The following is a 14,815-nucleotide window of genomic DNA, read 5'->3' as shown; positions in this document are numbered from 1 at the left end:
AAAAAAAAAAAAAAAGTCAGCAGACTTCCTCACAGTGCTGACTCCCCACTGGTGCTGACTAAGAGGCAAACCGGAGGATACCTGCATGGGTCTCCCCAGTTCGCCGTCGAACGACACACAAATGTTTGATCCAGCTGGGGTAATAGCTGACAAAAAAAAGGACGTCACAAAAAAAAAGCCAAGGCCAAAAGCATTATAGGCGTGGAACAAAAAGGTATACAAAATTAAAAGCAAAGAAAGGTACACACGTCATATACACGTCACGCCGATGGGGTGTACTCAGTAGCGACACAAAAACAAGTGTAAACCCCTCCCCCCCTTCTGCGATTATTTTCCTTTTCTCTCCACTCCCGATAACCCCGAAAAGGGGACGTGCGGCTGGACCCCACTGGGAAGTAGGCCATATACGCACACATTTTCGCAACACATACATAGAAAAAAAAAAACAAATTGAACAAAACACACATGCAGGGGGTGAGGTGGGGAAAAATATGAATCCACGCAATGTGTACAGCGTGTGATTTTTCACCCCAATGAAACGTCAACTGGAATGTAAAAAAAAAAAAAAAAAAAAAAAAAAAAAAAAAGTGTAACGTCGCCAACAGTTTCTACTCAAATGCAACTCCCCCAAAAGGGGGGGGGCACAGGAAGTATCCTCCTGCACAAAAAAAAACGTACACACACAACAACACCTCTGCTCGACTAACACAAGGAACGAGGCAAAATGTATTCTTTCCTTTTTCTACTCAAATGTGTGGTGCCATGTGTCACGCAATCAGCTTATTGGTGATGCGCCATCAAGAGAGGTAACCACAACAACGCATTCAGTCAACACTGGCGCATGTGCCACAAGAGAACTGCGCAAAAAAAAAACAAAAAAAAAAAAAAAAAAAAAAAAAAAAACAATCGAACAAGGCGGAACAAACCTTATATGTGCGGTGAACGAGAGTTTTTTTTTTTTTTTTTTTTTTTTCTTGTGACCCTTTGGCGATGAGCTGAGTCCACATCGATGCACACGTGGTATGCCACTTTAAGAGGTTAAAACGGAGAGAGCTGTTCAGTCTGCTCACACGACCAACAAGGGGATCACACAAAATGGTCAGTCTTCAGGAGAACGAAGAAAAGCCTCTCCTACCATGGTGTATACAAAACAACACAAGGCCTCATAAAAGCGTTTCATTATATAAGTGGTCTCTCCTATGTTCTTCGCTATGCAAACGTGGATTTCCCGTTTGCCCACATCAGCAAAATATCACCACTTGGTCGATCGTTGCCCCCCTTTTTTGCATGTTCGCTTGTTGACGTCGCACATGTAATCTTCTGCCTTTCTCTTCAGAGCAAGAGGGCTCCTCCTCTCTCCGCCCTAAAAGCACACCTACACAAAAAAAAAAAAAAAAAAAAAAAAAAAAATTGTACCAAAAAGAAGCACGGCATAGTATAAAAAATAACATGTTAGGATAATTCATTTTTGTTGCCTACACTCGCTGCATCCTGTGAATGTACCCCCCTAACGACGCCAACTCCACACCTGCGCGCGTGCATAAAAAAATGTAGAAGCAACTAATGACATTTTTTTTTTTTTTTTGCTTTCCATGATACGATGGTTCCTTCACTCATCCGTCCTGCTTGCTCTCCAATTCTTTTTTGCAATTCATTTTTGATCCTCATGTGAGGAAGCCACATATATGTATATTTTTTTTTTTTTTGCCTAGATACCATAAAACAGCGCTTTCCTATATCTTCCCCTTGTTCACGACCCAAAGTTATCCTCCCGTGCCAGTGGCCGGCCATCATGCACAAACTGCGCAGCCATAGGGGCATACATACAGAGTAGCGCAACGGCATATATACAGAGTACCGTAACTGCAGCAGAGGGATAACCACTTCACTATATTAAGCAGCTCCCCACCACCATGGCGTACCACCTGGGGTCCCCCTTCCCCAACTTCACCGCGCCCGCGTCGGGCGTGGAGGGCCCCTTCAACCTGTACGAGTACGTGGGGGACATGTGGTGCATCCTCTTCAGCCACCCAAATGACTTCACACCCGTGTGCACCACAGAGCTCGCTGAGTTCGGGCGCATGTATGAAGACTTCCTCAAAGCAAATTGTAAATTAGTTGGGTTCAGTTGTAACTCAAAAGAATCTCATGAGCAGTGGATTGAAGACATTAAGCACTATGCAAAATTAACCCAATGGAAAATACCCATTGTTTGTGATGAGTCCAGGGAGCTAGCCAATAAATTAAAAATAATGGACGAGAAGGAAAAGGACATAAAGGGATTACCACTCACATGCAGATGCGTTTTTTTTATTTCTCCTGAAAAAGTAGTTAAGGCAACTGTATTATATCCTGCCACCACTGGAAGGAATGCTAATGAAATTTTACGTGTCCTGAAGTCGCTCCAGTTGACCAGTGAACAGCCTGTGGCAACCCCCGTCAATTGGGCAGTGGGGGACAAGTGCTGTGTCTTGCCCACCGTGGGGGATGCAGACTTGCCTGCTCTCTTCCCCAAGGGGGTTCAGAAGGTACAACTCCCCTCGGACAAACCCTACCTGAGGTTCACCTCGCTGTGAGATGCATCACGCGGGTTTTCACTCCGGTGTATTTATCGCGACTTCATGCGCCGCTCACGTCACAACACCGAATAACTTTTCATAACTGAATTGTTAAAAACAGAGACACACCTGCCACAGGTGAAAAGTTTCTTCCCCACCGGAAGGGAAAAAAAAAAATATATGTTTTTTTACCCCCTTTTTAATGGGGACGGGAGGTCAAACAGGAGAAACAAAATGTATGTTACAAAAAAGGGTTGTCACGGTACAAATGGAAATGTGCAACGTGTTTTTACCCATGCTGGGTAGATGCTGGGTAGAAGCGGCGTATATACAGCGTACATGCAGCGTACATGCAGCGTACATGCAGCGTACATGCAGCGTACACGGAACGCTACTCCCGCTGCACGCAGAGGTAACGCAGCACGTGGGTGTTGTCGCCGTACAGGTGTTGCAGCCCATTGTACACCGAGAACAGCTGCTTCAATATGAGCAGCAACGCGTTTCTATAATCCTCCACCGCATGGGGAGAAGCCGTTCTGGCCCCGCCGCCCTGCTTCTGCTGCTGCGACTTAGTGCTTGCGCCGCGAGACAACGGACCCCCCAAATCTGTATTCACGAACACGCTAAAGTGACTCGTAAAAATGGCATTCAAATAACAAAGGTGCAGGTGAATATGCTTCATCGTATCGTTCAGGAGTAGCACCTTAATAAAATTAATAAGTAAAAAGACAAATGGCTTGGTCAAAATTTTCACACACAAAGGTACCACGTGGTATGGGGTCTTCTCATACACCTCCACCATGTGTTCGTAGCTATTTAGAGCAAGACACAGGAGGAAAGCCTTTCCATATTCATTTCTCCTCATCGCCTGCTTCAAATTTTTCACATTCACATGCTCTGTTAAGTATTGTGGTTGGTAAAGTAACGGGGCCACGAGTCCACGGTAGTTAACATTTCCCCCACAAGTCATCTCCTTTCCATGGCCTCGTCTCAAGCACCAACGAACCGGAACGACGTATTGAAACTGGTGGTCCTTGGTAAAAACGTAGAGTCCTCCACTAGAAGCGACAGCCACATGTCTGTCATCACCAGAAATGCTCAACTGATGCAACGTCATCTTGTGCTTCTTAAATTTATTAACCACCCAATGCTCCTCTAAACTTCCAGGTAGCATATTGTTCTTCTTCTTCCTATTAACGACCCTGTACTGGTCATTGTACACATCTCCCTCCTCATCACTGAGGTCCATTTCTAGAATGCTGGTGCCGTTAGCAGTTAGGTACCTCCTCGAAATCTCCCTCCTGATCCCGTCCACACAAAAGTTTGAAGTCAAATCAATTATCTGTATAAGCACATATAAATTCGTATCATATATGTACAACGACACACTACAATTGGCACAACCAATTATATAATTTCCATTTTGTATATAATCGACACAAGTAAAATAGCAGTTCTGATTTACCACTGAGTTCATCCCTTCATCCTCCAAGTCATCCTCATAAACAGAATCATCGTCTTGTCCATTCCCTGCATGGCTCCCACTCATTATCTTCTTCCTCTTCTTCCTCTTCTTCACGCTAGGAAGAGAAGAATATTCTTGCCCAATGAACTGTCCCCTCTTAATATCCCTCGCTCCTTCCACGGTACCAATTATTTCCTGGGAGCTCACTTCAAAAAATATAATTTTGCAATTCATAGTACATACAGCTAGTATGTCATTTCCTCTTGGGTCAAAACACATAAAGGAAACATCGTGAGAATTTATCATCTCCTCGAACTTGCTTCCTTTGTTTCTTCGTGCATATAAATCCCACAGCAACACCTTCTTGCTCCAAGAGCAACTAGCTATTATGCCTTCATTTTTTAAACTCGTGCTGAAGCAAACTCTAATAATTGGGGAGTCGTGTCCGTACAGCTGGTCGATACATTTACCCGTTTGCACATTCCATATGTACACAATGTACTGGGCCCCTCGACCCCCTGCAGCAACGATGTTGCCACTTAAATTCACACTCACACAGAGAAACTGCACCTGTTGCTTAGCCGAGCCTCCGCGTGAAGCACTACCAACATCCTCATCCAATTCACACGCTGTGTACACCTTAAAGTTGCGATACCTCAACAGGTCAAATGCCCGCACTGTGCCATCCAGTGAACATGACACGAACGCATTCCCCTGGGGAAGGAAACACACATCTGTCACTGCATCCGTGTGAACAGAAAAAGTAACAAAGTTCATATAACTCACATAATCGTATAACCGAACACTTCCATCCTCACAACCTGTGACGATAACAAATTTGCTTGTGAAATTTTCACTCTCGTGATAAGCATTTGCTGTGTCTACAATGTGACTTCCTATCTTCAGGTGACTAATAATCGGTGAGAACTTCACACACTTGACATTCCTGCTCGTGGTACTCTGTTTCAAGATATAACTTTCACTCTTCCACTCCCACACTATCACCGTACCGTTGTTCGCTTCCGCCAGGGCTATCCATTGCCCATCACTGCTAATCGTGACATCGTCAATGGTGCAGGCGTTTATGCTTATCGTGTAGAGGGAGGTCATTTCCGGGGCACTATATATGCCGAAGCGCCCGCTGGAGTAGGCGATCACCACCAGGCAGTGCTCCCGGTTGAAACATACACTCGTCACCTCTTCGTTCTTCTCCTGGTTGCAGAAGTAGACCTTCTTCTGCCGCCACCTCCGCGCGAACGCCTTGGTGGTGGGCACCGACAAGTTGGACACAGCTTCCTCTGTCGCGTCGCCCGTCGCGTCGTCCGTCGCGTCGTCCGTCGCGGCATCTACCACTTCGTTCACCGCTTCTTCCACCGCTTCTTCCACCGCTTCTGCCACCGCTTCACCCACCCCTTCCTCGTACGACCAGACCAAAATGAGGCCCGACTTGTTCACACTAAAGATGAAATCCCCCCCCTTGGAAAAAAACGCCGCCACCACGGTGCTCTTGTTGCCACCCAACACAGTGGGGCGCACCTTCCGCCTCTTCTCCACAGTGTGAACCCTAATGGTTAAGTCATACGAGCACGTTAAAAAAAAACGGTCATCCTCCGACACGTCAATCCATGTTACATTCAAAGAGTGGTAGCAAATGTCATTGTATTTAACCAGTCTGTAATTATTTTTCCTAGTGGGACTCTTCCATATGACGACCCTCCTCCCAATGCCTAGCAGAAAGTACTCCCCTTTATGTGTGAACAGTGCGCAATTGACGGAGTCCTGTTCTTCTTGAGGAGAAAATATATTCTCGTAGTTAAAGGAAGTTACAATCCCTGTCTTGGATTTGAACAGAATCCGAGATATAATCTGATCCTTCAACAAATTTATAATGCACCCATACTCAAATTTATCAATCGTTATGGCTATTTCCATGTCGGGATGAATTACAATGTGCCTCAAGTCATTTTTACTTTCCGACCTCAGCGTGTTGCACTTATTATTGTTCATATCGTATACATTGATTCGGTTATTCACTGGCACGAACAGAGAGTTGCCATCGCCGCTGAAACGGATTTTCCCCCCGGTGTACACGCACCCGCAAATGTTGCTCAGGCTGTAGTTCAGCATTGGGGTCTCTCTACGGGTGGGGTGCGAAGTGGGACGAAAGTAATACAATGGGTGGTAGCTTCACGCCACCCCTCTCCTTCCAACAGGTTCAAATGAGACACGTTACAGCCTCTTCCCTCGATCAAATGAAAAAGATAAATGTCACGCTTGGAGGGGACAAGCTATAAACGCATAACGGCGCGGTATACGACAAAGGCTGCATATTTCAACGAGCCACAGCCAGACGAGAACACCGTTTTCCCTGTCAAACAGAAACTAAGCTGCAATCAACTGTGAACGACGCTCAATCTGTGGAGACTGTCGAACTGTTCTTTTGAAACAAAAAAAAAAAAAAAAAAAAAAAAAAAAAAAAAGGACGTGAAGCTGCCTTTTCAGCTTGTTAAGCGAATAGGCCGCAACATAAAAACACCAACTCTTCACGTACGAACAAACATACAAACAAACAACTGCGTCCTTAACGCTCGAAAAAATTGAAGCATTCTATATTTTCGCTTCTGCAAAGCAGCAACAAGAGGTTCGTTCTTGCGTCGCTCACATGGGGACAAGTTGCGCCGCGTTTTCCTCAGGGATGGGAATTGGCCTTTGTTGTCAATGCGATGCCGCTACTTTATTATAATACGTTGCCCATGCTTTTGCATATATTTTTTTTTTTTTTTTTTTTTTTTCTCGTGCCGACCGAGCCTGATGCCCCCGAAATTTCCCCCACAAATGTTATATAATACTGCAGTGCGGAAAAAAAAAAAAAATACGCCATCCGGGGAAGCACCAAAAAAGGGTTCATTGGGGCAGGCCTTGCATTTACGCTTCCTTTTTCCGCGCCTCTCTTCTGACCCCTGTTTGCCTTTTTTATTTTCCCCTTTTTTTCCCTTTTTTTACATTCTGCCCAGGCACAAGGCCAAACACTCTGTTCAGCGAGGCAACATATTTTTGCCTACAGGCCCAGACCCGACTTCCGACAATTTTTTGCATGCCCAACCTTTAACTGACACGCCTTGAAAAAAGGGAGACGACGTCATTTTTTTTGTATTTGACCAGTGACACATGAGATGGTCACCCCCCAGCGGCACCTTCAACAGTTGCAACACCTGCAGAGTCGCTCCACTTTCATTTCATTATTTTGTTTTTTCCCCGCTCCATGTATTGTTGTTATCTTTATATTTGCCACATTGTGCCTGACACATGTGCACGACACTTAACTAGCCACAACTGAATGGGAGCATTCAAAGCAACATCAGTGCTAGCATTTGTCATCGTTAACAAACGGACGCTGAACAAGGCGATCCATTTGTCCCCCCACTCATACCCCTTGGCACAATGCATGCCCAGCCGGGTAGGCACACAGTCGTCTTCTCAATTTCACCCACGTCCGCTAAACAAAAAAGTGATCAGCAAAAGGGGGAGGGGGAAAAAAAAAAGCCTCGTACATTATAAGATCGCCTCCATTTTTGCCTGAACAGGTCAGAACTTTGTGCATGTCAATTTTGTACGTCCCCTTATGCTTCACTGCGGTGAAACGCGGAGGAATCGCAACGAAACGAAGTACATGCGCTTTTCCCCGTGTCGCCCAGCGCACATCCAGAACGTTTCCCCCAATTCAATCATTTCCAAAGTGAGACTCGTACCACGTGATGTCTTTTTTGTGTTCGTTGTGCAACGGAGAAGAGGCTAAACAGGGAAAAAAACACCTGAACAGCTAGCCAAAAAAATAAAATAATAAAACAATAAACTTGCAAATTTTCTGAGCTAAAGGGACTCACCAGAACAACGGCGGAACAACCAGGAGAAAACCTCACTCCGTACATGACGAAGAAGGCGCCACGTTAAAAAAAAAGACAAAAGGACAAGAAGCCCATTTGACATAAGAAAAGACATAAAACGCAAACCCACAAAGACGACCAACTGCACACCATACACAAAACCCCAGGAGTTGCAAAAACATGAAAATTATAGAACCGAGCAACTGCAATGTAAGTACCATCAATCATTTGCCAAATGGCAGGACTACGTTAGAGCCAGTGAAAGAGCAGGAATCATCCGATAGGAAAGGGGAACAACACGTTGCGAGGAGGAAATCTCTGCATGTAAAGGTCAGTCGTGCACAAAGCGAGGGAGAAACCGAAACACTCCCCCATTCTGCGCCCCCCGAACGGAACACCCACACCGATGAAGAAAATGAAAAAGATAAAAATAAGCCCCTTACTGAAGAGGGTAGAATCAAACGTATAGACAACGTACCAGGGGATGAGTCCATCCCCGTACCCCATTTGAAAAAAATATACACGTTAACAGAAGGGGGTGATTCTACTGTACAGCATTCTGGAGGCCTTACTGAACTGGAGGAAGACAGTTTCGTAGGGGACCTCTCCAGTGAAAACTCCAGTGCCCTATGCGATAAGGCAAGAACAACCAATTGTAGCTTTGGTGAAGATAAGTTAAGTACCCAACAGACACCCCCCATGGGAGATGCCAACAAGGGTCATGTTGATACTGAAAAACGCCAACCAGAAGACTACCACCCAAGGAGGGACACCCCAAGAGACGGTTACAATAATGGAGACGGCGAGGAAGGTGATAAACGTGCATCCATCCCCACAGATGAAGCTACACCCAAAAACGAAATTGAACAATTAAAAGAAGAAATAAAAAAGGAAGTCTACAACAGATTAACCATCGCACTAGATATCAATATGAATTTAAATGAAAATGAAAAGTACTATGACCTTTTTAAAAAAAAAAAAAAATTTCAAAAATATATTATGAATAGCTGCAAATTTGTAATAATCCTTGGGAAGCACCTGAAGCTCTCCTTCTCTACCATTTCAATCGCCCTGTATTACCTCCATAAGTACTACGAAAAAATTCTGAAGAGGAAGAAGAATGCGTTGCCTTACTTGATTGGGGGTGCTTGTATATTCTTAGCATGGAAAATGAGAGAGGACATGGAAAATCTGAAGAGGTCTAAAAAGCTCTACGACATACCCAAGATGATTTTTAAGTTACTTAATTATTTTGACAAGAAAAAAAAAATTAAAAAAAAAATGAAGGAGCTACAGGTGCGCATGTTCTTGAGTGGGTGCGCTGACCGGAAGTGGGAGGACCTGTCAGATGAACACACTGTTCCGTCGACGGCAGGGAATGCGGCAAAGGGTGAAGGGGATGCCCGTCCTCCGGGAGAGGAATCCCAAAGGGATAATCCCCCCCAAAAAGGGAAAAAAAAGCGAAAGCTCTCCCCCAAAGAGGACGAGAAGAGATCCTCTACGGAATCGACCGACAGGAGTAGCCTACACCGAGACCTGGCCCAAATAAAGCGCATAATCAACACGGGCTACGTGTCTGATGTGAATAACATAAGCCACGCTAGCGACTGCTTCAATTCGTACCTCTCCGAGTGCAACAGCAGGGACGTCTCCGAGTATGAGTTTGAAGGGGAGGAGGGCGACCTACATGACGACATACGCGACGGCCTACATGACGGTCCACATGACTACGCACGTGAGGACGCGCGTGAGGACCCGGAGGAGCCCCCCGCCCAAACGTACCTGACCCAGTTCCAACACCTGTGCAAGCGCGAAAAGCGAAAAATTCACATATCGGCCTCCAAGTGGGTTCTAAACAATTCAGGACAAAAACTGCAACTCATGCAAAAGGTAATAATTTACTACGAAGGAGAAATACTCAAAAGCATTAACTACTTTTTAAAGCCAGATAAATGTTCCTTCCACCTACTACCATCCTTCGTTGGGGCCTTCGTGAATATAATGAATGGTTACGTATCGCAGGACGAGGTAGGCAGTCTGCAAAAAATCGCCTCCCTGAGCATCCTCGATTATTTCAAAACCCCCCTCTGCTTGGTTTTCACTTCGAACGAGATCATGGTGGCTTCCATCCTGCGTGCGTACATTTCGTTGAAGTGGATCTGCGGCCAGCTCGACGTGCAGACTATGTCCCTCCAGGGTAAGTAGGGCGGGACGCCCAGTTGGCCCAGTCGGCCCACCTAGCGCTTTTACACTACGTTTGTACCTCTTTAACATTTCACCGCTACATTTACACTTTCCCCCGTCCATGATGTTGCCCCCACTTGTAGATTTTGAGAAAAAGGCGACCCGCTTCACGCAGTATGTGAGCTCGAAGAACCCCATCAGGTGGGTTACTCCCCCCCGTAAACGGAAAAGCTCCCGTCCAGGGGCACACACTTTCCTGCCGCTACCGTGCGAATGCGTGCAAGTGACCAATGTGTATCACTTCATTTTTGTGTCACCTAATCATATTTGTCTTTTCCTTCCACCCCCTTTTCTGCGACAGCATAACCCGGGTGAAGATAGCGTTGAGGGAAATCAGGCTGTTCGGAGAATGATGCGCGCGCGATGGATGAGTTATTTAGAGGGTGGGTGGGTTCTCTACTTCCCCCACCCCCACAGCACATACCCCTCGACAACATGCCAGCGGAAAAATGTAATGAAAAAAAAAAGCTAAGGGCGGAAAATTTCACGTTCCATCGGGTTGCAGTACTGCCGATAGTCCACCTGACCCTCGAGTCGATGACGCAAAACGTTGACGTTGGGTGCCATTTGCGCGGAGGTCCATGTAGTCGTGAAATGGTTCTTCTTGCCCTCGAGCTTTTTGAAGTAGGAGGAATTTTCCACAAAGCATTGGTAAGTCTGATTGGACGTTAGAGTATTGCCCAACTCAATCTGGTGAAGAAAGAATTTGTTTACCTCCCTGTCTCGTCTCCTCAAATCTATCATGTCGTTGAAATAAGTTTTTGTGAAATGCTTAAAGGAGAGGTACTCCTGGCACAAATGTGCATGATGCTTGCCGACTTCATTTTTTATTTTCCGATCGACCTGCCAAATTTTTTTTTTTTTTTTTTTTAAATTATGTTCAAATGTATCATACTCGTCTAGCAGGAACCTTTGTTCGGACTTTTTCACTTTGCTCTTTTCGTCACTGCAGCTTGGCGCGTTGGGGTTGTGGAGGCTTTCTACGTGGAGTTCCTTGTACTGGTCGTTTTTGTACACGTAGTGCATGTACAGGTCGGAGAGGAAGTGTTGGAGGGAGCGCGCCCGGGTCGCTTGCCTGAGCAGCAGCTGCATGTTCTGCGCGGGCACGCTCGTCTGCATTACCCCAAGCGATGCAGGCAGCCCCATCGCCACCCGCAACGCATCCATGACGACCTCCTTCACGACCGACATCGAAGCAGACCTCCCCGCGTTCTCCCCCGTGGCATCTCCCCCACGACAACTACTATATATAAAAAAAAAAAACTTAACCATGTTGGCATTGAAATATATTGGGCAGTACCCCCGCGGCGTCTTTTTGATCTGGTGTTCCAGCTGTTCCAGCTGCTCCAACTGTTGCGTCTGCTCCGTCGTTTGCATCCGCCCCGTTGCAGGCCCCTCGCTGCACCTCCTTTTGGCCCTCTCATACGCTCTCGAGTAATAGGCACAGGAGCCCTGCCCCTTAACCACCCCGTTCCTCATTTGCTCAAATATCTTTGTCTTGAGCATGAATTTGCAGCGTGTCTTGCCCTCCTCGTGTACTACAACAGAATCATTCACATGGCTACCACAAGAACGTTTGAAAATGTTCGTCACTGATCCTTTTTTACATATGTGTCTTGTTCTGAAGGAAGGACGTTTCTTCTTGTCCCCTCTGCTCCCAATAAGGGAACGCCCACTCATCAACATGTAGTGATAAGGCGCGCTGTTCAAGCTGGTATAATGCAAGTAGGGCTCCAAGGCAAAGGATACCTTCTTGTAACTACCATACTGGTGAATGATCTCCTGCACGTCTTTCTCGAATGTGTAAAAATTAACCAGGGGAGGGGAACCCCTATACACTCGTTGGTTGCACTGACCCACGGTATTATTCGCCCTCTCCTCTGCGCGCTTCTCCCCCCCCAGTGACGCACACACGAAGTTCACATGACTCATATATACCATGCGCACGCTGTACCTCTTACAAAAACAATAGTACAAAAGAAAAAACACATCAAAAAAGGTCCTTAAGTAAGTGAGATAATTATAAGTAGCTATTATTCTCCACACGCGGTACCTAAATATATTCTTATTTTTAAAGTAGAAGCAGAAATCGTGTTTGTATGTGTCGTATAATTTGTGTATGTGAGCTATTAGGTTTAGGGACTTCTCGAATGGGGACAGCACGTCTGCCTCAGATTTGATGGACCGCCTGCCCACATAACTTGCTCCACCGCAACTCTTCAACAACAACGCCGCTGCAGTGGAAGACGCACATGTCACTTGTGCATTTGTCCCCACTTCAGACGATCCTCGCACTGCTACCTCCACCACCTGCGCGAACCGCCCCTCCCAGTTGTGCACGTTATACAAATTTTTAAACACATTTGTGTCGCTGAAGCAGCGGTAGAACTTCAGGTTGCGCAGCATGTTGGGCACGACCTTGTTTCCCCTCCCTTGGGCATGCTTCGTAGCAGTTCGTCTAGCAGTTCTACGCTTGGACCGCTTGTCAGATCGCTTGCCAGACCGCCCCTTAGCCGGCCCCCTGCGGAGGCTCCCACCCAGCAGCGACTCCGCCTTGGCGCAAAAGCGCTCCAACGGGAGGACCCACCAGAAGGGGGCGTCGCGCCCAGAGCCCGAGGGTCGGAAGAACGTGCGCCCGTGCACGTACGTGTCGAGGTCGTGCGCGTGCCGCATGTCCTGCAGCTTGTCGTCTGCCACCCCCAAAAACAGATTAATGGACTTTTGCTTCTCCAGGTCGTTGAAGGAGCTAATGTAGTACCGCTTAATGGAAGTCAGTAGCTCCTTAGATTGAACAAAAAAATTGTTACTCTGCCCAGGTGTATACTTCTTGTGTGCTGTAGAACCCGCATACTGATTCGCTATGGCGTCCCCCAGCTCTTCATACATCTGCGATAAATATCCCACGTGGTTAACACATAGAACCTTCTTCTTCACGCGAGTAATCAACTCCAAAAAATGTACCAGCATGTACATCTTCAGGAATAATTGAGCAGCGTTCGTCCGATCAAGACAGTCCACACAATTGAATCGCAGGATACCTCGTTGGAAGAGGACCACCTGCCCATTGCGGAGGTAGAAGTATCCCACATTGCGTTGCGAAAAATTAAAAATAATTTTCAATTTTTGTAGAGTGTATTTTGTTCCAATTTTGTATGCCTTCCTCAAGTCGAGGTGTTTGTAAATGATTCTAATCGGAGGAGGCATGTCCTTGTTGATCACACCAATACAAGCTTCGTACTCATTAGATAAATTATTTTCATCACTGTGTTTATTTTTGCTCAACAGGTTAATAGCGATAATAGGGTACCCATATCGTGCGAACAGATGATTGAAGTGTTTTTTCGTGCAGGTAAAAAGGACGTCATTTTTTATGCATTTAATTTTGGGTCTCTTCAGCAAATGATAATTAATACCCTGACTCCAGAACACAGGAACAGATCCTCTCAGTTGTACATAAGAAAGAATAGCAGTTTCATAATCTCGTTGAAATAAAATGAGTTCTGTTTCCACTTGGTTAGCTGAGTAACCCTTTGCATTTATACCTCTCTTTCGGTACCTCGTCCCAGCGTACTTGTGACACCTCCTGGCGATAAAAGTCACATCTATCACTTTCCCCTCGCAACAAAATTTAGACTGAACAAAGAACCCACTTATCGCTGGTACACATATGAATACATTTTGCCGCATAAATGACTTACTATGGTAACGATTCCACAGGTACTCATTTTTGTAGTCCTTACAATGGATGTTCACTCCTCTGAGGAATTCTTTTTGTAGGTAATAATTCTCTTGTACACAGCAGGGTAAGTTATATGTGTAGGAGAAATATATGTATTTGTGATTAACACTGTTGTAGAAGATTTGCACCAATTCATTTTCATCATTGAAGTTTTCAAATACATCATCCCGGAACGGAATCAACAGGACCGACTTAACGACATACACTTTGTGCTCATTGAATAGGACAGCTACTTTCTCCTTCTTCGTTATTACGTACAGGTAAGGGTAACTTAGGAACCGGATGCATCCCAGTAACCCTTCACACTTGCATACATACTCTAACCCATTTTTCCCCACGAAGTTGCGGTAAGAGGACTTTGTGTGTAGTTGGAAGTTGCGCTTCACATGAATCTCTCTGCTTCGCGCCACTTCTGTTATTTCGTACGCCTCCTGCTTTTTGTTCAACCCGATAATGAACAGCGACTCCCTGCTCCCGTACACCTTCACCTTCCGCAGGGCTACCAGACTCCCCGCCTGCATCTCGCCAAGGGGTTACAAGAACGTTCTGCGTGCGCCCCTCCCGCCAGCAGCATTCTTTCACCCCTTTGCGCTTGTTTGAGCTTACTTTCTGGGCTTGCTTCTTACTGCTGCTTGCTGCTTCCTCCTGGCTGTTTGCTTTTTTTTTTTTTTTTTTTTTTTTCTCATCATTTTCTTCCTTTCCTTTCCCCGCTACGCCCAATAGCGCACCCGCCGGTTCACCTGGGGCCGTCCACCAACAGAACACTTGTTCATAAAACAACTCAGAAGTTGCCGCCCCCCCCCCGCCATACACCACCACGTGGGAAGAATTACGTGACGTGTACCCCTTTTCTGGCCCGACTTTCTTCCCTCTTAGAGGAAATTCCCTTTTCGTGGGTTCTCCCATCCTGCACAGTCACGCGCGC

At 46.0% G+C, this 14,815-nt stretch overlaps 4 protein-coding genes across 4 annotated transcripts; 2 read left to right on the top strand and 2 right to left on the bottom strand.

Annotated features, from left to right (window-relative positions):
* Positions 1 to 1,913: 1,913 nt before the first annotated feature.
* AK88_05096 (uncharacterized protein) lies at positions 1,914 to 2,576 on the top strand (the record flags this gene model as incomplete). Its single annotated transcript, XM_012482698.1, has 1 exon — positions 1,914 to 2,576. The coding sequence occupies one exon, from the start codon at positions 1,914 to 1,916 to the stop codon at positions 2,574 to 2,576; it is 663 nt and encodes a 220-aa protein (XP_012338121.1).
* A 373-nt stretch (positions 2,577 to 2,949) lies between these two features.
* Positions 2,950 to 6,150, bottom strand: AK88_05095 (uncharacterized protein; the record flags this gene model as incomplete). Its single annotated transcript, XM_012482697.1, has 1 exon — positions 2,950 to 6,150. One exon carries the CDS (start codon positions 6,148 to 6,150, stop codon positions 2,950 to 2,952), a length of 3,201 nt encoding a protein of 1,066 aa, XP_012338120.1.
* A 1,937-nt stretch (positions 6,151 to 8,087) lies between these two features.
* On the top strand, positions 8,088 to 10,504 carry AK88_05094 (uncharacterized protein; the record flags this gene model as incomplete). Its single annotated transcript, XM_012482696.1, has 3 exons — positions 8,088 to 10,104; positions 10,235 to 10,292; positions 10,453 to 10,504. 3 exons carry the CDS (start codon positions 8,088 to 8,090, stop codon positions 10,502 to 10,504), a joined length of 2,127 nt encoding a protein of 708 aa, XP_012338119.1.
* A 115-nt stretch (positions 10,505 to 10,619) lies between these two features.
* Positions 10,620 to 14,411, bottom strand: AK88_05093 (uncharacterized protein; the record flags this gene model as incomplete). Its single annotated transcript, XM_012482695.1, has 1 exon — positions 10,620 to 14,411. One exon carries the CDS (start codon positions 14,409 to 14,411, stop codon positions 10,620 to 10,622), a length of 3,792 nt encoding a protein of 1,263 aa, XP_012338118.1.
* Positions 14,412 to 14,815: the final 404 nt, after the last annotated feature.

The sequence above is a fragment of the Plasmodium fragile genome (assembly GCF_000956335.1).
Source record: "Plasmodium fragile strain nilgiri unplaced genomic scaffold supercont1.93, whole genome shotgun sequence".
NCBI lineage: Eukaryota > Apicomplexa > Aconoidasida > Haemosporida > Plasmodiidae > Plasmodium > Plasmodium fragile.
The sequence above is the reverse complement of the archived record's forward strand: the minus strand, read 5'-3'. Positions and strand labels throughout refer to the sequence as shown.